General features: G+C 40.7%; 1 protein-coding gene across 1 annotated transcript in view; it reads right to left on the bottom strand.

Moving 5' to 3' along the window:
* Positions 1 to 17,697: 17,697 nt before the first annotated feature.
* Positions 17,698 to 22,295, bottom strand: part of LOC131666196 (uncharacterized) — a 100,887-nt gene continuing 96,289 nt past the window's right edge. Inside the window, exon 10 of the mRNA XM_058938631.1 lies at positions 17,698 to 22,257. Coding sequence (XP_058794614.1) covers positions 21,994 to 22,257 — 264 coding nt within the window. The 3' untranslated portion in view covers positions 17,698 to 21,993. The remainder of the gene's footprint in view (positions 22,258 to 22,295) is intronic.

The raw sequence follows: 22,295 nt of genomic DNA, 5'->3' as shown, positions 1-22,295 counted from the left end.
TAAGAGGGGTGGAAAAAAAACGCGAGCGAGAGGGAAAAGGAGGAAAAAATTGCCGGGTGAAAAGCGAGAGCGAGAGCCAGGCATCGAGTCACGATGCTGCTACGTACCGAAAGAGGGAAAAGAGAAGAGAAAACTCGCGAAAAATGACGATTAGAGGGAGAAAGAGAAAGCAGTGGCCAATGTCAGGTGCACCTAGCGACCAGCTGAGCTCGAAAATAAAAAGAACGAGAGAAAAAGAAAGATCGAGCCGTGACGTGCAAATGTTAGAGCAGGCTGATGAGTAAGCAATTTGCTGTATTTTTTTTAACGTATGCATATTCGGCAACAACGTTTGTTTTAATACCGCGCTAATTAATTTGACATTTGGATTTTCATTCGGCAATAATGTATTTTATTGATGTTCGTACTGCACACAGCGGGCTGCTGTTTGTACGGATCTGCGTAAATACGTAAAAAGCCTTTTCATCTGGATGCATTTGACGCTGCTGCGGGGAATTTATTAAAACTTAAAAATTACATAATATTCGACGCGAGGATTTGGGTTTAATTCAATAAAACCGTGTGTAAATGCGCTCGTGTACAAATAACGAGTCAGATTGATTGGCTCGGGCCATCGGAGAGCAGCAGCGGCAGCGACATATATTGTTTATAAATAAATAAAAACCCGAAATGGAAAATTATTCGCGCAGGCAAAGAATCGTTAGCATGGCAACGGCGTAAAAGGGAAAAAATAGATATATATTTGTAAATGCGCGAGGGAGAATGAAGATTTCAAGGAATCGCGAAAAAAAAGAAGACGAAGGAGTGCGCAGGCAACGCGATGGGGGAGCCAGCCAGCGAGTTCTCTGGCAATAGGGGAGAGTTTCATTGCTTGTGAGCGAGGGTAAGGGCAATGGATCTGTTGCCAGGGATGAAGTGAACGCGTGGAAAGAGCCAGAGCAGGTATTGATCTATTTAAAGCCTAGAGTACCAAACGAGGTCCTTATTAAAAAGCGGAGAGTGAAACACAAGGGTGGCTCCACTCTCTCTCTCTCTCTCCTCTCTGCTACCAAAGTGTACGCGCACGTGTACTACACCCTCCGTCGCCATCGTCTTCCCTCCCTGCCTGCCTGCCTACTTGCGTGGCAGGCAGGTATAAGAAAAAAGAGAGAGAGAGAAAGAAAAAACCATGTTCCCCCTTTCGTGTGACACGATGGCGATGTCGACGGGAAAATCTGTGATTCGCAAGTTTTTAGTTTGCAGTACCCGTGCGATTGAGAGAAGGGGGGCAACGCAGGCGAGTTTTCGTACGCGCGCAAATATTTTATTGATCCGAATATGCTATTAAAAATCTCATTTCGTGCCAATACACCGACAGAGGGGGAGAATGCGCAATTTCCCGCAAGCTTTTCAGAGATTATTTATTTCGTTCTGCTTTTATTTCTTCAAATTTTTCCATGCTATCTATGCGTGTGTCTCGCATAATTAAAACGAATAAATAAGCGACATTAATAATTCGGCCTCGGACGTTCCGATAAACGTGCTCGCGTAGCGCACAAAAAGCCTCAGCTGCGAAAATTGAACTTCTATAGTGCACTACAAAGAGCTTTCGGATGAACGACCGAAAAAAGCTGGCATTTTTTTTCGGTCGCTCGCGCTGGCAACTAGATAAACGGCAACAATGGCGATCATTATCGGCGCCCAGCAATGACGTCATGATTATTCGGGGTGGGTCCAAAAAGGCCATTGTTAATGTAATCCCTGCAGTAGACGCCCGGTAATTTTCGCAAACGCGAATATCAGTTTACGCGAAACGCGAGTTTTATTACATTGGTTAAGGGCGGGGGGGGGGGGGGGAGGCGCAGGAGGAGGGGAAAAGGGGGTGTAGGAAAAGAGGGGCGGAGTGGCGGCGCGAAACTTTGCGAGTGACAGGCGCCGCCCGGCCCTCCAAATCATAATTTGCTTTTTTATTTCATCGGCCGAGCGGAAAACGTAACCGGCGGCGGCGGTGGCGGCGGCGGCTCAGCGGTACGGCGGGCAACTCAGCAGCAGCAGCAGCGGCAGCAGCAGCAGCAGCAGTGAAATGAGAGAAGGGATGAGTCTGTCGGTCGGAGGGTAAGTAGTGGGAGAAAAATTGCGACAGAGTAGTAGCGAGTTAGAGAGGGAGAGGGAGGCGCAGAGGAAGAGGGGGCCGAGCCCAGCCCGCTAGATATAAAATCCGCGATTTTAAAGCATTTTAGTATCGATCCCCGTTTTTAGCACTAGTCGCTTTCTATTGGCGGCTGTAGCTACCGCGCTCCGATGTGGGGGGTTAGCTGATTCTCTCTCCCTCTCGCTCTTTCCGCCTGGCACGAGCGCCAGCGCGAAAGGGACGAAGATAAAAAGGGGGAGAGTATACGCGGGCGTAATGTGCGTGCCGCGTAGTTACGCGAGATGTATAAGTGCGTAAATGCATAATAAAATTCATGTACCGACGAGCTGCGCGACACCAAAGGGAAGGGCGACAACGTTTTGACCTGCCAACCATTTTCCTCCCTCTCTCCGCCCACGTATCTGTGTCTACGTGTGCGGGCGTCTGAATTGTATTTATGTACAACAAATTTTACATGTAATATAACGATAAAAATTCGTCTGCACACGCACGTACGCATTCTTACCTTTTTCCCTATTGTCGGAAATCTGTTAAAATTAACGTTGCTAAAGCAGCCCTCGATGCTCCCACGAGCGCGCTCTTTTTTGAATGCTGCAAATTGCTCCGAGTTTTTTTTTTAATTTTCACGTCATTTTTATTTCCTGATTTTATCGCTTCTTATTTTACGGGAGATGCTTCGGATACGTCACTGCATTAACCAAAAATTGTTAATTTACGAGCGCGCGCGTCGCATTTTAACGCCGAGGGACTGGCTCCATGTAATGACTGGCATTATTTTCTTTCTTGTATGATGAGAAACTTGTTACGATATACTCTGCCGTAATTTAGTCTACCGACGAAGATACGAAGATTAGTTCTACCATTGCACGATGCTTTTCCTAATTCGTGAACCAATATTGCGATTCCAATAATATGTAGAGTTTGATTGTTTCTGAATTTTACCCGTATTCGAACCGACAAAATCAATCACTTCAAACTCTAATATCCACTAGTCCCTATGTTTAATTTTTAATAAACTCACATACGCATGTATAGGTCTGCGTGTAAATATATGTTTTATTGAGTTTCGTAAATGAATATTTTATGAAATTAAAGATTAATATTGGCTATAACAATCGAAACCAGGACGGTCCAAACTCGACGACAAAAAAAGGGAAAATTTCGTTCGATGATAATGTAATCGAAATCTTTCTCGCAATATTTCAAACGAAATTTAACGTTTAAAATTGAGCTCTATCGATACACTTTACCGTCTGGCACAATTGGCAGCATGAAAATTTCATTCCAAAAATATTTCACGCTCATACACGAAACATTATTGACGTACAGGAAAACTTGCAAAAATGCCTGTCAAGAGCTTTTTTGAAAAATTTCCCATTACATTACCTCAGCTTCTCGCAACAATAAATCCATATGAGCATAGCTCGGTACGCAGGACTGATCTCTAAAAAGAAAAAGTAATACGCCGTCCAAAAGGCGGAAGCGAGGTAAAAACGTCGGTTGGTTCAAGACCGAACGCTCCTCTCTGTGTGTTCACGCATGACCCTCGATGGTGGTGTGTGCCTTCACCCTTTTCCTTCTTCCTGCACGCGCTGTTGACCATCCGCACAGCACTCCTGCCCTCTTTTTCTATTAATAGCTACAGACCCCCTCCTCTCTCTCACTCATCTCTCTCTGTCTCTTTCTTGACTTTCTGCCGGTCTCTCTAACGCATTTCTCAAAAATATCTCATAACCGTGCCAGAGTTGACTTTTTTCAAATCCACACCTACTCGCCACATTTTCGCTCATGGATATGAATTTTTTATAATACCAGAGAGCTCGTTAGGTTTACCACGTTCGATACCATTTTTTCGGCACATTTTGTAGTTGCGCATACTTCATTTTTTTTTCTTATACGCGCACGTATTATTTACTCGTATATTTTTCACGATAATCAAAAGTCCGACAGAGACGAATTAGGAGAATAAAAACGCGTTTTGCCTCGCGATAAACATGCGCGTAAAATATGAGCGTCGAAGAGCGCGCGCGAAAGAAAAAAAAAGAAAAGAAAACGGAGAACGAAGCGAAACTTTGGCAACTTATCTTTACATTTCCATAACTACAATTTGAAATGAAAAAAATTGAGTGGGGGGTACGAGGGATAGCCACGCCCATAAATAACGCGCATCAAGCCCATTAAGATACTTAAAATTCATCCTGGTACAACAATTGTCTTTCTCGTTTTCCGTCTAGCTCGCCGGTGGTGTAGAGAAGACGAGGCGTCCTTGCCAGTGGGGAGCAGAGCACGAGAAAAATCCATAAAGTTATAAAGCTTGCGCGCAAGCGAAAAGAGAGAGAGAAGAGCGAAATAGTACGTACCGCGCAGATTAGTTATGAAAATATAAAAGGACGACGGGGCGGCGGCCGAGCGAGAGCGAGGGTGACGCGCCGGATGAGAGGGCTCAACTTTTCCACCCTCCTTGGCTTCTTCCCTCCTTTCTCTCTCTCGCTTTTATCTCCTACCTTTCGTAAACCACATTTGAATTGGCATTTTTAGCGGACGTGAAACACACGTGCCGAGATAAATGTATTGTTTGAAATTTCCGGGCTTCCTATCGCCATCTTTTTCACGTTGTTTCCCCTTGTCTTTCATTTTTTTTAACACTATTCGAGACAACGTCGTCTACGAGAAATGAGAGCAGAAGAGATGAAAGTCTAAGAAGAGCTAGTAGTATCGATTTCATCTGCGGAGATATTCGACTCGACTTGGACAACTTTTTCGATAAAACTCCAAAGAACTCCGCCCCGCGCGCACTGACGGAATCCAATAGCCCGAATAGATCGAGATTCGCGACAGTTCGCTTTCTCTCCAACGCGACGACGACAACGACCATTGTGCGAAGAGCGCGAAGCCGAAAATTTATTTCTAGAATTAAAATCTAGACTCATGGGAAGTTGGACGTGATTGCAGCTGTGAAAACGAGAAAAAAAATCAAGATTTTTCTCTGTACGAGTGATGTTAAAGAGAAGGAAGGAGAGCAACAAACGTCTTCATTGGTCAGACAAGTGGAATCATTATCGTAACCATAGAAAAGATGCTTTCTCGACCGCTCGATCCCTCCTTCTCGCTCACTCTGTTTACGGAGCAAGGATCTTGGGCAACGCACCGAATAAGTGTTGCTTCTGCTACGGCCGATATATATAGCCCGCCGGGGGATAATAGTTATTTATTGGACGCGCTGTTTGTTCATCAATCTAATAATTTTTGTTTCGCGCGCACGGATTTACTATTTATATTGATGGGCTCATACGTTTCTATTATTTATTCGCTAGCTCTCTCAACATGAAAGAAATACAGTCCGATATACTTGACCTTTTTTTCTGGTAACAATGATCTATGTAACCAGTATAGCAACAAGCGTTTGTAAATAAATCGGTTATCGTTTCACGAATCAGATTGTTATATCACGAATCGTTAGCGAGTGGAATTTTTATATAAATATAAATTGATCTGATAGCGATGGTAGATTTTAATTGTTTCGTAGTGAAACGGCGACATGTAAAATTTTTGCGATATAAAACATTCCATCGGGAAATGTTTGCTGTAAGCTTCATGATGTAACATGGAACCTCTGAAGAGTGCGCGCAGGCATTCCGCCAGCAATCGAAAGCCGGTAGGCAATCTTATCAAAGCTTTGGAGCCGCTACTGGTGAGATTCATTCGGTGTGCCGCTGGTTTGGAAGAGAGAGAGAGAGAGAGAGAGAGAGAGAGAGAGAGAGAGAGAGAGAGAGAGAGAGAGAATGAGAAGGGAAGGGGAGGAGGGTAGGTGCCGCGAAATAACTATACTGCGGATATCGCGAACTTGGTCCTGAACACTGGTGGCGCTTCATGCATAATTCAATCAGAGTTAGACTAGAAACGTCAATACAGCTCGCAGATTATTTCTTTTCCCGGGCCGCTCTCTCTCTCTCTCACTCTCTCTCTCTCTCTCTCTCTGTCTCGCTCAGTGTGCTCTGCTGGCGGCGCCGCTACATTTTCCCCGCCTTTCTCCCGCCCTAATCTCTCTCCTTTTTGCGCGCGGCAGCAAATCCCCCACTCGCGGCCGGTGAGCGCGGGGAGCTGCTTCTTTTATATTTTAATCAACTAATTCCGGCGAGCGCTCGCTCGCGCGTTCACGGCTCGGTACATTTATTACGCCCTTTTCGGTATACGCTGTAGACGCGGCGGTGCGCGCGCCTGCTGCAGCTCCGGCCGCCGCGTTTTAATTGCGAGATGAGACTCGCTCGCGCTGATTCGATGGGATTTTTTCCTGGGCCGGCCAATGAGAGCTTCGATCATCGGTTATGCGTATACGCGACGACGACGAGAGCGAGAGAGAGAGAGAGCGGCATTTTCGCCACTCAATTTTTCCCACCCTCTTCGTCCTCCCAACGGCCTCACCGCCACTACCACCACTACGGCCCATTTATACAACGTTGCGACCTCGCGCGCCCGCCAGCGCCGCGAGCCTAGACCAACCGAGCTTTTTGCAGGCTATACCGCTTTTTTGTTGCGTTGTACTACCAGCGCCGCCCGCCGGCCCCCGCACGTTTATTGTATTTGTAACGGCATTATCACCTCGCTGGACTCACTTTGCATTTCGCTTTTGCGTGTCTACTTTTTTTCTCTTTCGTAGCTTGCGATAGCTGCTCCATTTCCCCACGGTTGTGGATATTGCAACTTTTTTTTTAATTACTCATAGCGTAATTATGATCCATCGAAAACAACTCGTGCACGCGAATAAATTCTTAATCCTCCAAGTGACTAACGCCCGTTGAAAAATTCAGGAGCTCAACCGCACAGATCCATTGCAACAGCAGGTGACGAAAGGATTTTGTTCGCTTCTGTTTGTACCTCGTGCGTAACCTGAAATCATAAAGGGTATCCTTCGCGTGTGAATGCATTAAAAATGAGGGTGGAGATGAGAGAGAAAGCGAGACATGCTCAATAACGAAGTAACGAATGCGCACAACCGGAAAAAGCAGAAGGGATAGAGGAAAGTCGAAAGAAAAGTAAAACGTCCGGATTGCATTACTTTCTTCGCTAATAGTTTCCTTTGCCCGCCCATTAGCAGGCGCCTTTAATCTAGCTGCCTACAAAGGCGCACGCGCGCGAGAGAGAGAACGCGCAAGCTTCACCAGTGCCAGCCTTTTGCTAAGCTCTACGTCATTTCCATATCATGCGGCTTCAAGCCTACTGCTACTGTGCGTATACGTACACGTGAGTTCAGTCTCGCTATGCTCCCTCTCTCTCACCCTCCCGCATTCTCTGAGATAATGATTTACATGCCCACCCATCCTACTCCTGCTCTTCCTCTCTCGTACACTGTGCATGAACTAAAGGGTGCGAAGATATTTCAAGGGATGCTCCCTTTTTGCATTCGGAGAGGCTTATTCGATTTTTTTTTCGCTTCGTTCACGCTGAGATTTTTTTACGGTCCAATTAAAAAACTAGAAATAAGCTATTTTTATACATTTCATTTTCTTATGAATTTTTTTATTCAAAAATTCGAAAAAGAAATCCATATTTTGGTGTTTGGAGAATAATTGATTAAGTAATATTATTAGAAGTAAAATATTGTAAAATTTATAATTATGTCTTAATCACGTATGTTTTTTTCCGCTTATTAATTTTTACAATTAATATTCTGTAGGGATTGAATATTTCATGGTATTATTATGTCGTGAGCAACGTACATTTAAAAATTCTCAAACTAATAATTACAATATGATAATTAAAAATAAAGCGAAAATAATGAATCATAGTTTTTGAAAGACTTGACTGTCAGGAAATAAGGCACACCTGAGCAAAATGCTTTCCTCGTCATAACGCAGACATAAGTCAAGAAAACTAGAGGTAACCAAAGTAACGAAGGGGGGAGAAAGTAAGAGAGAAGAGTCACGAAGCAAAAGCTCGAACCACTCGAAAAAAGCGAAAAGTCTGCTTTCGCGAGGCAGATTTCGCGGATACACAAGCGCGAAACAACTCATGCTCCTCACGTAAAAAGCAAATTAGGATGTTGGTGTTGTGTCTCTCTCTCTTTTTCTCTCTCTGTAATTCTCTCTCTCTCTCTGTCCGTGTATTATTTGTTCGTGTCTGTGTGTAAGGATGCGAATACCAACTCGCCCGCGTTTTTAATGCGCTCGTTCGTGTTTTACAGGGTGCGTCGGTTTTACGCTACCCTCTCTCTTTTTACAGGGCGCATCACCCCTTCCCCCTTCCTTTTTTTGTAATCCCCCTACTTTCCAGAGCTAACTCACTCAAAACCCCACTCTCAAAACGAGAGAGAGAAAGCTATGCCGATACTTGTTGGTACGCGTGCAGATACGCTCCTCACTCTCGCTAGACTCATCACTCTCTATAGGGAAACGGGAGTTCTGATCCCACTGTTATTGCTGATTTGGCGTTACTATTCGCTCTCTCTCTCTCCCTGTCTCTTTTATATTTAAACTTTTTTCAAAATACTCAATATTCAAGCGCCATTTCATTCGCTTAATTGAACTGTCATCCGGATAAGTTTAATGTTCTTTGAATTAATAATTATGGAAAAAATTTAATTTTTTTGCTCTGGATGTGATGTTTGAATGCTGTGATGAAGAGCTTGCAATATGAAATGAGCATGCAATTCTATGTACCTAAATTCATAAATATACAATGTTGATAACATAGAGTTTTCATGCCAGTATTTCAATTAGCACTAATACATTGTTAATACAATGAATTAGAACATTTTAGTGAGGCCATTAAAAAATTGAAATGGACTATAATCATTTTGAAAATGAAATAATTAATTTTAATTAAACAACTGCAACGAGCAAAGAGAACTCATTTTTGTTTACGAAAATTCGTTTGCTCGTTAATTTTGTCATTCTAGCGTTTTAATTACAAACTTGGGGGTTTATCGGAAGCGAATACAATACCAAACGAAAAATTGATGAATTTTATAATAATGCGCTTAATTGTGATTACAGGGCAAGGTAACAAAAAATAATGACGAATAAATCACAATTCTAGCAACTTTGTCTGGCAACTCTTCAATTATATCATTACATTATAATATTGCAAATAATTTCAAACTTTTGTGCTCTCTCAAATGGCACGAATTGACAGAAAAAAAATAATTATTTTTAAAATAATTATAATTTTAATTGTAGCCGGAGGAAATGAATGTAAAATAAATCCTTTTCGAGTTTAAATTTCAATCGCTGAACTTCTGAGTGCATGTGTCATTTCAGTTTATGTTAGTTTACAGTTATTACACTTCACAATGAAAAGGAAAAAATAATCTTCTGTTAATTCAAATACATAATTATTTATACGAAAGACACGAAGTAGATTTGCATGACTGTTTTATCAGTTTGAGTTAATATTGTACGAGTAATAGCGTGAAAAGTAAAACTAATCATTGGGTGCAACGCGAAATCAAATGAATAATAGCATTTCAAAGTAACAACAATGTGCGCGGGCTTGCAGTATCGAATAACGCCAGAGAGCGAGTAATCTCATAAAAATCAAGCGAACGATCGTCGAAAGGGGCAAATAGAAAAAACTAATCCCGGGCGAAATATCGGCAGCGCGGTGCAACGCAAGCGCGCGTGTATATTCCCTCCCAAACGAAAGGGAAATTGTCGGCTCACTATGAGCTATAACACGCGAGACGACGAGGCAGCAGGATTGGTCTATCTCCTCCTCAGCCGCATGGCAGGCACAGGCTGAGCGCGGGTGGCAGTGCTTTTTATCTCTCTCGTTCAGGCCGTTTCATCTACCCCTCGCACTCACTACGCCACCCTTCTAATTTTTCCACCCCTTTCACTAAAATTAAAATCAATAGTGCTCCGCGCTCGCTGCCGCTGCCACAACCACGTGCCATACCGTCGCGCTCTCTGCGCTCGCTGCCTTGTAACTAGTTTTAACGAGCTTCCATGATTATTCTCCGCAAGCTTTCTACTTCTTTTTTGCTCGAAACGGGAGAGTATCTTTTATTCTTTCGGAGCTATGTGTTTTCTTTTTTCTTTCTTTCCTTTTCTTTATCTTTTTTTTTTTTTTTTTTTTTTTTTGAGGGATATATTTTTTAAGAGACAACTCAAGCTACATGGAATATTCATTGGATTCGTAGAGGGGAGAGCTTTTTTTGTACATCTCTCGCGCTCCCTGCGTGTCCTTTTCTTCTGTCTCGTTGGATTCCCTTTTGTCGACCGCGTGCCTTTACCTTCCGCTCGCCACTCACTTTCGCCCTCGCGTAGACTGTTTTGTTTTCCAACGTTTGACGTTACTTATCGAATTTTTTTCTCTTCGCTTTTAAAAAGCATACACGTGTTCACCAACTTCTTCTTTTTAATATTCGTCGCTGCCTGGCGATTTTTTTTGTGTAGGCTGTTAAATTCACGCAGTGCCATCAGGTTTTTTTTATGAATTTATAGATCGATTGTTTTAATCTAAAAGTATTATAGTTGATTCTACTTTACGAGGAATATTGTCAGGACGACATTGTATTACTGACTAACTTTTTACATTGGAGGAATTAAAATTTATTCGTACGTCCGCTATTGTAACATTATATTCCATTGAATTTTATAAAACGACTCGTACGACTAATGATTAAATTATTAGACCGTTGGTCAATAACGAAGGTAATAGTTTAATGCTACTGAATGATTCATCATTTTCCGATACGTCAATGTTGTTAACGAATTTTCAAATGCCGATATATGTTAGATATCATTTTCATTTTGTGGAACCTGCCAACTGTAATTTTGTAAAGAGCCGTATTAACACTGACGATAACTGTCGCATTTCTATCATGAATACGCAAATGACTGAGCTTTAAAATTTAGCATGGCAAAGAAAGAAAGAAAATGGCGCGCAAGTCAGGAATAATCCCGATAAAATTTGATTAACGGCGCTCTCACTCCGGCGCTTGCCTGCGCAATCATATAACAAAATGTCAACTGAAGCGAGCTCGAAAATGAGCAAAAATTGCATAATCTCAGCGCCGAATAATCGCGTAATCAATTTTCCAGGAAAATCTGTTATTCATGTATCTCTCTCATTCCTGTAGTCTGCTGCTTCTGCGAGTTTTGTCGAATAACAAACATCAAGGCTCGAAATTGGCTGCGACTCTGCGAGCTCGTACACCTGCACGCCTACGCAAACGCTTGTATGCTTATAAATCCCTCGGAATGATGATTTTGAAAATGCCAAGCGCGATATATGCACTATGCTTTTGCCAAGCGTAACAACGCCGTTTTAATCAACCGATGCGGACCTATGGCCGCCTGGCTTGCTCCTGATGCGTTCGATTCGTTGCTATGCACCGATGTCATTTTTGACGGCGACCAGCACCACGCGACCCGATCAATGACTGAGTTTTACTTGATTTCAAAGACGGATATTCTCACGTTCAATATTATCTTATCGATGACCTCCCTGCTCCTTTTATATTCATTTGCGCCTGCTGTAAAACATGCTCGTGCACTTTTAAAATCAATTAATGATTCCAATTGCTATTTCATTACTTGCAACCGAACTTATAATAATGTTTTAGCTTTAAAACTTGATTAGTTTGATCTATCACATCTTCATACGATCCGCTAAAAAATCAACGTGTTGATCTCTAATTCTTACTAAACATTCCTTTTTTTCATACTACTCATGAAAATAATAACTGTGAAATCACAAGAATTTTGTTATTGTGGTTGTGGTTGCAACTGTTGGCTGGCATTTGAAAGAATTATTTCTCAGTTTATTTAAGTCAAACAACATTAAAAGATAATATTTCCTGAAGTTTTTATTGTGTTCTTTTAATATCATGTATTATACGGAACATTTTTTAATAATGAGATACTAAGAGAATTTGCATAAATATGTTCGAAGTAAATCTTATTTTTGATAATCCGTAGTGTTATTGGGATTCGCGTTAATGAATAATTTACTTACCGGCGTATTCTATTACAAATGGGTAAGAAAAATATTTATGACAGAAAGCATTGCAGAATTTCAAACGTATATTAAATTTAATAATTTCGAAGCCCTGTCGAATTATATTAAATTTTTAACGATCAACGGTTCATTCTATTTTTGGTAAAATCTAATTTGATTTTATTGAAATATTAAACGAATGAGTAATTTTAAATTGATCTAATGAAATGTAGTTGTTACATTAGTTCAATAAATAGTTCCACGTACCCAGCAAAGCTTATGCGGCAAAAAGAAATGACAGATATCAAAATCCAAGCACTGTTTGTGTGAGAGGAAAAAAGGACTATCATTTTAAAACGTTCACGCGAGCGTACAGGGTAGCGAGAGCAGCGAAACGAACGCGAGAGAATGAAATAATGGATCGCGGGGAGAACGGAATCATTAAAGCCAAACGTGCGGAAGCGGAAGTCTTGCCGGGGCGTCCGAGCGAGTAACAGGTAAGGGCGCAAAAAGCATACAGGTGGCTTTGCTAACGTGTGTGGGTGCAGCAGCTCGAACGTATGTTTACAAACACAGAGAAAGTGAGATTGCGCCCGAGTCCGTCCTCTCTCTCTCTCTCTCTCTCTTTCTCTCTCTCGCACACACGTCTCTACCTGTGCACACGCGAGCTTGTGATAGTGCGCGGCGTTGGTATGGAGGAGGGCGAGAAAAATAGCGGGAATATCTGGTTGAAAATATTTTTTTTGACGATGTGCTCTCTCACACGCACACTGTTATTTGAAGTGAGAGTTAGCCAATATCGTATATACTCTCGATTGATACGCGATACGGATGGAATAATAAAATCAAAAAAATAACCTTCTCTCTGTCGGTTTGTTTTCACCAACAGGCTTCTCTCTTTCTCTCTCTCTCTCTCTTTCTCTCTCTCTCTCTCTCTCTCTCGCTCTCTATTGTCCACGTATTGCAACGATTAAATTTGATAGACTTGTTTTAAAAAAATAAAAGTGTGCGAAAGGATATATATTCAAAAGCGTTATCGTTTGCGTATAATAGCAGAGACAAAAAGGGAAAGGGGTTGGTAGTAGAAAAGTGGGAAATAATGTTCAAGTATCGAAAAAATCCGCCGACATATGAAGTCAAGTTGAGGAGTCGTCGTTGCCTTAAGAGGGAAGAGCATCGCGCGACCGGGCGAGAGCTGAAAGGGGAAAGAGAGTTTGTGATCGAAATGCCACGGGGAAAGGGTATTGCACAATGCCGCAACAACAGCACAGCCAGTGAAGAGGTAAAGAGCTTTCTTTGCAGCACCCATACTTACTTTATTCATTATCCGACCAGACGCACACTCGACCACGAGCACTGTGATTTTTTCCTAAATCATCCTCTGTTGTTTTTTCATTTAATCTTCTTACGTGATAAAAAAGAATTACACTCTTCAATTACCGACGAAAAATGGTTTACATAAAGAATAACCACGACGGCGTCCCTCAAAAATCATAATCAAACTTTGCCTATTGTAAATTTTGAACTTTGATACTGCGACGGAAAGTTTTTAGGGTCGCCCAGGGTGTAGTCGAGCTAACCGTACCTACGATCTTGACAAACTTCAATTAAATTCGTATTCTTTACTTTATACTTTCGAAGGATGATACCGCGCGCGCAATAAAACTCTGCATCTTTCACGGTAAAAAAATGCGGAGCAAAAACTTGAATGACCAATAAAATATTCATTGAATCGGTGGAAAAGAGCATTATTGTATTAATATTTCAATGTTCTCCTGCAAGCTACGTTCAAGGATAATCAAATTAAAGGCATATCGACTAATCAGCACAAGAGGTCATCGACGGTTTGCGCTCTTGAATGTCACCTTTCTCTCGAGTACACGCGGAGAGAGTGCGAAAATTAGAGCGTCCTATATATTCAATTCGTGAATTATATTGCAACTGCGCCGAGCGCGTCCATATCGATTCGCGGCATCGTAGACGAAAGATTATATCCGGGCCGCGACCCCGATTTAGATGCGCGCCCTAGTAGCTAATTTCAAGTGGCTATGATTTTATTATGTACCGATGCAATTTTCATTCCCTGCGAGCTGCGAGTCCTTTCCTATATGTGCTTTTGCGCGATGGATTTTCGATGGGCTGTTAAAAGTAGACATCCCCGCGTATCGATGAATACTGGCGAGAGTTACTTTATATCGTCAATTCGGTTCGACTATTTTGCGTAATCGAATCAAAATGTACGAAGCGCTTGATCATAAATTTGCCCGACTACAGTAATTTTAGAATGCATTGCGAACTTTATTTTTATAGTTATCAGTCCAAAAGTGCAATATCTAAATAAAGATAACCTGACTTAAATTTTAAACAGTAAATTTAATGACTAAGTAGTAGCATCCTTCGTAATAAAAGACATCGTACGAAAATGAGGATATAACAATTAAAATAGATCGGGCGCGAATTCCAGAAAAAAATGTCATCGAGTAACACTGTTTGAATGAGCTTGAACGATCTGGTTATGATATTTGCTTTTCAGCAAAACGAGATTGAATCTGTTGTTTTAACTCCGTAATAGCCATTATGCGCTATTATTAGTCGACTCTAATGCCTCTATTTCTATCATCGGTTGAGCTTCCTACTCATGGAAAGTTATTTTCATCTAATATTGATTATGCGGCTGCGAATGCCTCGCGCGATAGTAGTTTATGATAAAAATGAGCTTGAATTTCATTTCAAATTGATTAAACTTATTCAAATGGTATATATTCTCTGGCTCAAAGGACAAAAATATCTAATAATCGCGATTGATATCTGATTATTAGAAAGATTCCAGAATACGATTATCTTGCAGAGCAGTAATGCATATAAATAATGAAGTCTATAAATGAAATTCAAAAGTTTATCAAAATATAAAATCAGAGATGCAGAATATAGATGAAGAAACCGAATTAGCTGATTATAAATACTTTCAATAATTTCACCAATCTTGTAGGTATATTTGAAGTATTGAGTAGAGATAAGCTTTTGCCTTTTTATGCGACATAAGGTTTCGACAATGGAAAGCTTTCTTTTGTCCCAGGGATGGACGATAAAAAGAGCTTGAAGCATTTGCCGTATGGGCAAATGTTAGCGAATCTTAGCCAATATAATAGCCCTCTATCGCAGTGTATCTGGCTATTCCGGTGCGTACAGAATGAGACAGAAAGAGAGAGAGCGTGCATACTTCCCCTCCCGTGTTCTCCTCTCTCGCTCGCTCTCTATCGAGTTTTAACTTTCTTGCCGTCTCGCTGTAACTTTTCAGTAGTAGCACTTGGCCCAGGATTCGGCGGTGGTGGCGGCGCGGTGAGTTTTTCTCTCTCTCTCTCTCCCTCAAACTATGTACGCATATATATCTATACAACGAGCAGCAGCTCTCCCTTCCCGCCGCCGCCGCAGTCCCACAGTACTGGCGATGGTATTGATTTAAAAGTACATTCGTGTTTTCATAATGCTGTATCTGCACGAAAGAGAACGCGGTGGCGGCGGCGGTGGCGGCGGTGGCAGCAGCGCCCACGCCCGGCAAGCAGTAGCAGCAGCAGCACAATTAAATTCCCGCTAATCGCTGGGTTTGATACTTCAATTTCATTATTAAAAATAATTGGAGCCATACCGCGATGCTACAAATGACACGCGTCGCCCGACCGCCAACAGTCGTACGTACGTGTGACAAGAAAGGGAGAGGCTCGAGCAGAAGATACAAATCAAACAAGAGCGCGATGAGACGGCGGAGAGAGTCAGCGAGGCAGGATTTATTTTCAACGACGTGCGCGCATTGCCCAAGACTCTTAATTAGAGATGAGCAAACGTTATCGAAGGGTTCTACACCTCTGTCGACGCACAAGCTTCGAGACCCTGTGCATGATCGTGTCGATGTGCAATCATGCTTCGATTCTTTGTCTCGGCTTTCAACTCGGCAACTTACGCTCGCCTGCAGTTTTCGGCTCGAGCAATCGATTGCGAAACCGAGCGAATTTGATAAGCAGAACCGGTTGTTGCGCTCGTTGCGTCAGCCCCTTGATTTTCTTCAGATTTCAATCATCATACGATCGCCACTTGCGCAACCTATACCTATTTTCGGCACAATAGTATTATACCAAGCAAAAAGTCATTGAAGTTTCAATCTTAGAGACATAAAAAGATTTGTTGCTCATCAATATATAATACATCTAATATTATATTCAGGTCAAGTAAAATTATCAAGTCAAGAATATGCCGAGATACGCTGTATTTAGTATATATTACATCGTCGGTCTCACGGCAGCTTTTATCCTATAGAAATTCATCTTTTGAGAAGCCGGCGCCATAAATCGAGTCTAATTAACATTAAAAGTCTGTGAACCATTATAAAATTAATAGCAACAGATGGAGCGCGCGAATCGTGCGGCACAGCCAAACAGTGTTAATGATAGATTATAAAGCTGTCTGTCACTCGTGTCAAATTGCAAGTTAGTATTCAGACAAAATTTTTTATCGTTGTTCAATACTTACCAACTTAATACACAAATTGACTTGGTTTTCAATTGTGAACTCTCTGCCTTCAATAATATAATAATGTCAATTTTTTTTAAATCTGGCAAGACAAATACATAATACATAGACTCGTCTAAATGGAATCAGATACGTCACGTCTGACTATATAAACTTCTACATAATTTACAATTGTCAATGTACATTTATTAACTGGAATAACCGATCATTGTAATGCGCGTGCGAGAGGAACCGCGAGATATAAAAAGCAAGCTGCGCGAGCGCCATTTTACATTGCAATTTATTCGAGAACAATAATGAGCATAATAAATTAGCGCGCGTTGAATCATCCATAAATGCATTCTATTATACAGATAAATTATGAAAGCTCGCAAAGCGCGCGCGAATGAACAAGTGTATACCATAGTGACAGAGAGCGAGCGAGAGAGAGAGAGAGAGAGAGAGAGAGAGAGAGGGAGAGAGGAAGAGGGAGTAAGAGAGACAGAGGCAGAAAGAGGGATGATGAGGCAACGGCAAAAAATCACGTAGCCCCTCCCTTCGGTAAAATGGACCGCCAATGAGCGTCGCGGCCCCCCGTCGCGCGACACACCGCTCGTTTTTACTATTGATTACCGAATTAAAAACACGCATGCATAATTCAGCGGCTACTTGTCTGTCGAGCTTTTAAAGCGGCACGGGCAACAAGCGCGATCTTTGGGCGAGCTTGCGCAACAGTTTTTTGCGACGCCAGTTGTTGCTGCTACCCCACGATAGAGGTAGCTACTGTTTGGGGTATCTCGTAAGGGTAAGTACGTTGCCTACTGTAACCAGCTACCGCGGGACGCGGCTGACCGCAGGGGTGCTCTGTATTTATCACTGGATGATAAGGATTGATTAGGGCTTCATTGCTGGAGAAGTGGAGTTTTATTATCCACAGATTTCTTATCGTAGTGATTTTATTAGAACCATTTATATTACTCACTTGAACTCAGTTGATATTTAAAAGCTTCGATTGAAATCGATTCAAAAATATTTTTATAAAACTATTTCCACTTTTGTTGATAACGTTACAAATAGAATTTATAGAAGGCAAAAGCAAATAAGTTCCTAACGTATACTTTAACATTTTCAATTTTATTTTCAAAAATGATTACATATAGGGCTAATAAGTATTGTATCGTCTTATAAACAAACGAAATTCAAATAAATGTAAAATATTTTTTATAATATACGAAGTATATACTATACATTCACAAAGTATTTTTTTGTTTTATTTTTTACGTTCATCTTCTCGAGTTTGACTTCGCTAGTACGATTCCTGATGTAATTTATTATTGATTACATACTATACTTTCCACATGATTGATGACTTTTTCTTCTTGATATTGAGTGAAAGGTTATAGTAGTTTTTTTATACGTCATGTGAAAGCTCCCGGCTCTCGGTAAATTTTTCCCAATAGAGACAAAGGTAAGATAGAGTGCAATAGAGAAAGAACAATTAATTAGGATACATGACCGCGCTTCCGATCTTGGACTATTTGGAATAATTTATCTTTGTTCTAACAAACGATATTTTTTCAATTCTAATCAAGTAATAAGTATCGTCGCGCATGTGCTTTCTTTTTTTTCAGATGCATTTTATCCCCATTTATAGACAACATGGAACTTTCGAAGTTTTACAGGAACTCGACAAGCGATTGGCTACCAAGAGATCATCAATGCACAACGGAATTTTGATAAATCCATCGATCGGTTTGAAACAACTTACTGGCTAAGATTCGTTTTGTTCTTTTCACTCGCTAAATTGCACATTCTAAGAAGATAGAGACAACCAGTTTAAGATAAGTTTTTTCGTTTATGGAGTACATGAAGTATTTAAGAATTTTTGCGTTATAAAATCTAAATAGAGCGCAATCACACTTAAATCACTAGCACTGGTGTCACTTACGATCTACGTACTTTATCTTTCAAAACAATTATTCGAAATGATAGATACGTTAAAAGGAAAAAAAAGAGTTTCTGATTACCCAACATAATAAGGTACACGACACACAGTTATTTATTACTTTTTTTGTTGGACATTCGTTGCCTTATCTGTGTTGTTTATATAAAAGTTTTATTGAATAAATTGAACGTCGTTTATGTACAAAACTACAACGAGAAAAGTCGGTAAAGTTTTCCGTAGCACTGTATCTTCATGGAAGAACGAAACTAAAGGTATCATAGATAGCATTAAGATGATCCATTAATTCACAGAATATGACTTCGTTATTTTTTATTCGCATTTTAATTATCATTAAATCACATCGATGATCGAGGGTAAAAAGTATAAGTATATACTTGCAGAGTATTATTACGCCAATCTTCACGTAACATCGGAATAACAACAACGATGATAACGATAGTATGTATTAACATCCAACGTAAGCATATAAAATCTGAATAATCGTTTAACGCATAATGTGCTTCTTTTTAATTTCTTTTCTAGTTGTTTTATATCGTGTATACACAAAAATTACGACTCGCGAAACTATCGTCGCCAATTCAAATTTTTTCAATAAGCCATCGTCATTCAACGCAAGGAACTTCCGTTTAAACTTGTAAGAGTCCTATATGCAAATATCAATATCTGTTCCTATAACGAATTTTATATATATTAACGATAATGAAGCTTCTTACACAACAACTCGAAAGTAGAAAATTGCATTCCACTAGATATACATAAACAGAAAAAAATTTCGATCAGAATGTAATTTTTTTTTATTTCGCGTCGTGATAACATTTTTTGTTATCGGCGTTCTGCATTGCTTTACATTGTGTAATCGGCTTTTGATTCGTACAAACTGTGTGTGATTCACTCGGATTTTAGGTATTACAAAATAGAAATAATTTCAATAGCCTTAAGATTAAAAATGACATCGAGTCTTTCTTGAGGTTTATATCGAAAAAACGTAATTAAAACTCGTACGTTCACCAAATATCCACACAATACGGTATGATAAAAGACCATTAAATTGTCTTTTGGTAATACTGATTAATAATACTGGTGAAACGATTGGCACCACCTGGAGTTATCTCTTTTAAGAAAAAAATCAACATTGGTGCACCTAATTGTTGCAACCAACATCGAAACTACGAGTTATTACAAAAGTTTTTTTGTCCTTTTTATTTTCCCACACTACACGATATCACTACAGGCTCACTAAAAAGAAAAGAACTCTAAAGCTGGCGAATGTATAAACAGCCTTATACGCGTTTACTTAATTGTTTTATTTTGATTTCTCAGCGTTATAGTTCTTTACACAAATCCATTATCGAGAACAAGAACGCTCGCTATTTTTTATTATTTACCATAAAAATCAAAACGCTGATAAAAAAGTAGTCGGAGATGAACGTCGCACACAAGCAGATATTTGCATGTATTTACACAAGTTTTACAATTCATAGCTCGTCAGTTTGTTTTTAAGTAACAATTCTGTAACTTTGCGTAACGTCATCGATCAATAAATCACCCAAGAAAACTGTTTTTCGAGGAATTTCCAGAAACCTCTTAAATTTCAATGTGCACATTTTATTATTCAATTGTATCGTCGCATCGAGCAATCAGAACATAAAGCGGCAAGTTCTATTATCATTGAATTTTCATATAAACGCACTCGCAATAATTACGAATGCTGCCGACTGCGAAAGCAATTATATATCGCCTGGGCCAAATGGTAATTAGAGGCGCATATCTACTCTCTCTACGTGCAAGTTGGTCGGATTTCCAATTTGAGTTTGTATATGCACGTGCGTACTCATCGGAATTCGTCTACTTTCCGCTCGGCCAGCGTCCATTTCCTCGACTGTTTCCATTATAACTTTCAAAGCCGAGTGTATTATGACTGTGGTGTGTGCGCGCGCGCGTGTGTGTTCTAAGTATGTGTGTGTATGTGTGTGTGTGTGTGTGTGTGTGTGTGTGTGTGTGTGTGTGTCTGAGATCGTTGTCCAATGCCCACAGCCTCCTGTAGTACGAACTAATACTTCATAAACCGTACGAGAGACTCGAGTGGATATATTGAATTTCTCGTTCAGCTCTATGTAGCAGCTCGGGCTTTGCATTTCTAAGTCTTGCCATTGGTTATCAATATCCGGTCTGGTATTATCGAACTTTGATAATTGAATCGATAATAGAGCTTCCGAGGGTATATGTTTACCCCCTCCTCAAGCTCTATGTTGATCAACACTTTAATCAATTTTCAATTGCACTGTAATAAACATACTATTTATTTTACTACGGTATCTATGCACTGATTGTAATCCTTTGAAATAAAGAGAAAAAGTCGTCATGTCAAATAAAGTATTACAAACTACAGTGAATAGACGTTTTAATTAAGGAATTAAAATAATTGACGAGCTCAATTTAACACCAGCGCGCGGGAGAGAACATCGCGCATAAAAGAACCGCAATTCGCAATAATACGACTTATGTTAGGGTTTTTTTTCTTCTGAGCGCGCGAATCTCTTTTTCCTTGAATCTACACTGTCAGAGAGTGAGAGAGGAAAAGAGACTCAGTCGGACGAACATACCTTTAAGCGCGGGGCTCGAGTTCATTAGTCGACGATTGTTCTCCGCGCGGCCTCGGCAATAGAATTTTTCTTATTCTCCAAAAGTTAGCTCGGAGAAAAAGGAGAGGGCAGGTGGAAAAAATTACAACGGAGATCCCAAGATTATTCCTTTATAAATTCTTTAGACTCGAAGAGGGTATTTTGTTGTTTAATTTTAACACCAATGTAGCTCGTTAGCATTAGATTGGGCATGCTCAAATGCTAACCGACAGGCGGAAGGAAATGATTATAATAGGTACACAGGGAAGGGCTGAGTGTCAAAGGGAATGGGAAGGAGGGATGGAGTGAACCAAGGAGCAACGACGACAACGAGTATCATTAGAGTACATTGTCGGCTTCGACCGCAGCTGCTTTGCTCTTCCTCGACTCGACCAATTGACGTGCCGCGACATCTTGTTTGCAATTTTGCTGGATTTTCTTGGAAATTTACAAGGTTTCTCGAAGATATCTCAGTCAAATCAACTTTTCAAACTGAATTTGTGCCTTCTTTAGTAGAATTTATAAAATTCACTTGGTGGGGAGTGGGGAGAGGAGGTTTAAGTTATTCCATTCACCCTTCGACACTAATTAAAGCGCGTCGTAATTATTCTCGATCCTCTCGGGAATTTCAACTTTGAATATCTCTAAAATTGGTGTCAAAGGGTCTCGCATAAAAATTGACATCATCTGTAATCCTCCCGGCCTTCATTTGGGTTCTGGTACGACCTAAATTAAGAGAAAGAGGGTTGGGATGTAAAGGGAGGTAGTCTATTCGCTGGATCTTTGTCGACAGCAAAAGAAAACAAAAGCGACTAGGGAAGGAATAGGACGGATTAACTCTCCTTCTCGTCGACGGGACTGATTTCGTTTCGCAGAAGTTCGAACTTGGGGCTGAGACCGGGTAGTATGCTCGTTTTGATTTGACTGTAGATGTCGAGTGCCGGTGGCTTCTTGCGCTCGAATTCCAGTGCCGTTGTCTCCTCGATCAGTCGCGGTGGTATGCTACCTGTGCGCTTGTGCGTTGGCACGAAACTACTTGCCTCCGGCTGCCTTGTCCCGTTGTTATGCTGTTGTTGTTCTTTGTTGTTCGTTTCCGGCTAAACAAGTCGCCACGGACAAAGTTCCACATTAGCAA

The sequence above is a fragment of the Phymastichus coffea genome, unplaced genomic scaffold, assembly GCF_024137745.1.
Source record: "Phymastichus coffea isolate CEN01 unplaced genomic scaffold, Cenicafe_Pcof_1.1 PCOF00057, whole genome shotgun sequence".
Taxonomy (NCBI): domain Eukaryota; kingdom Metazoa; phylum Arthropoda; class Insecta; order Hymenoptera; family Eulophidae; genus Phymastichus; species Phymastichus coffea.
Note: the sequence above shows the minus strand (reverse complement) of the source record. Positions and strands in the feature narration are given on the sequence as shown.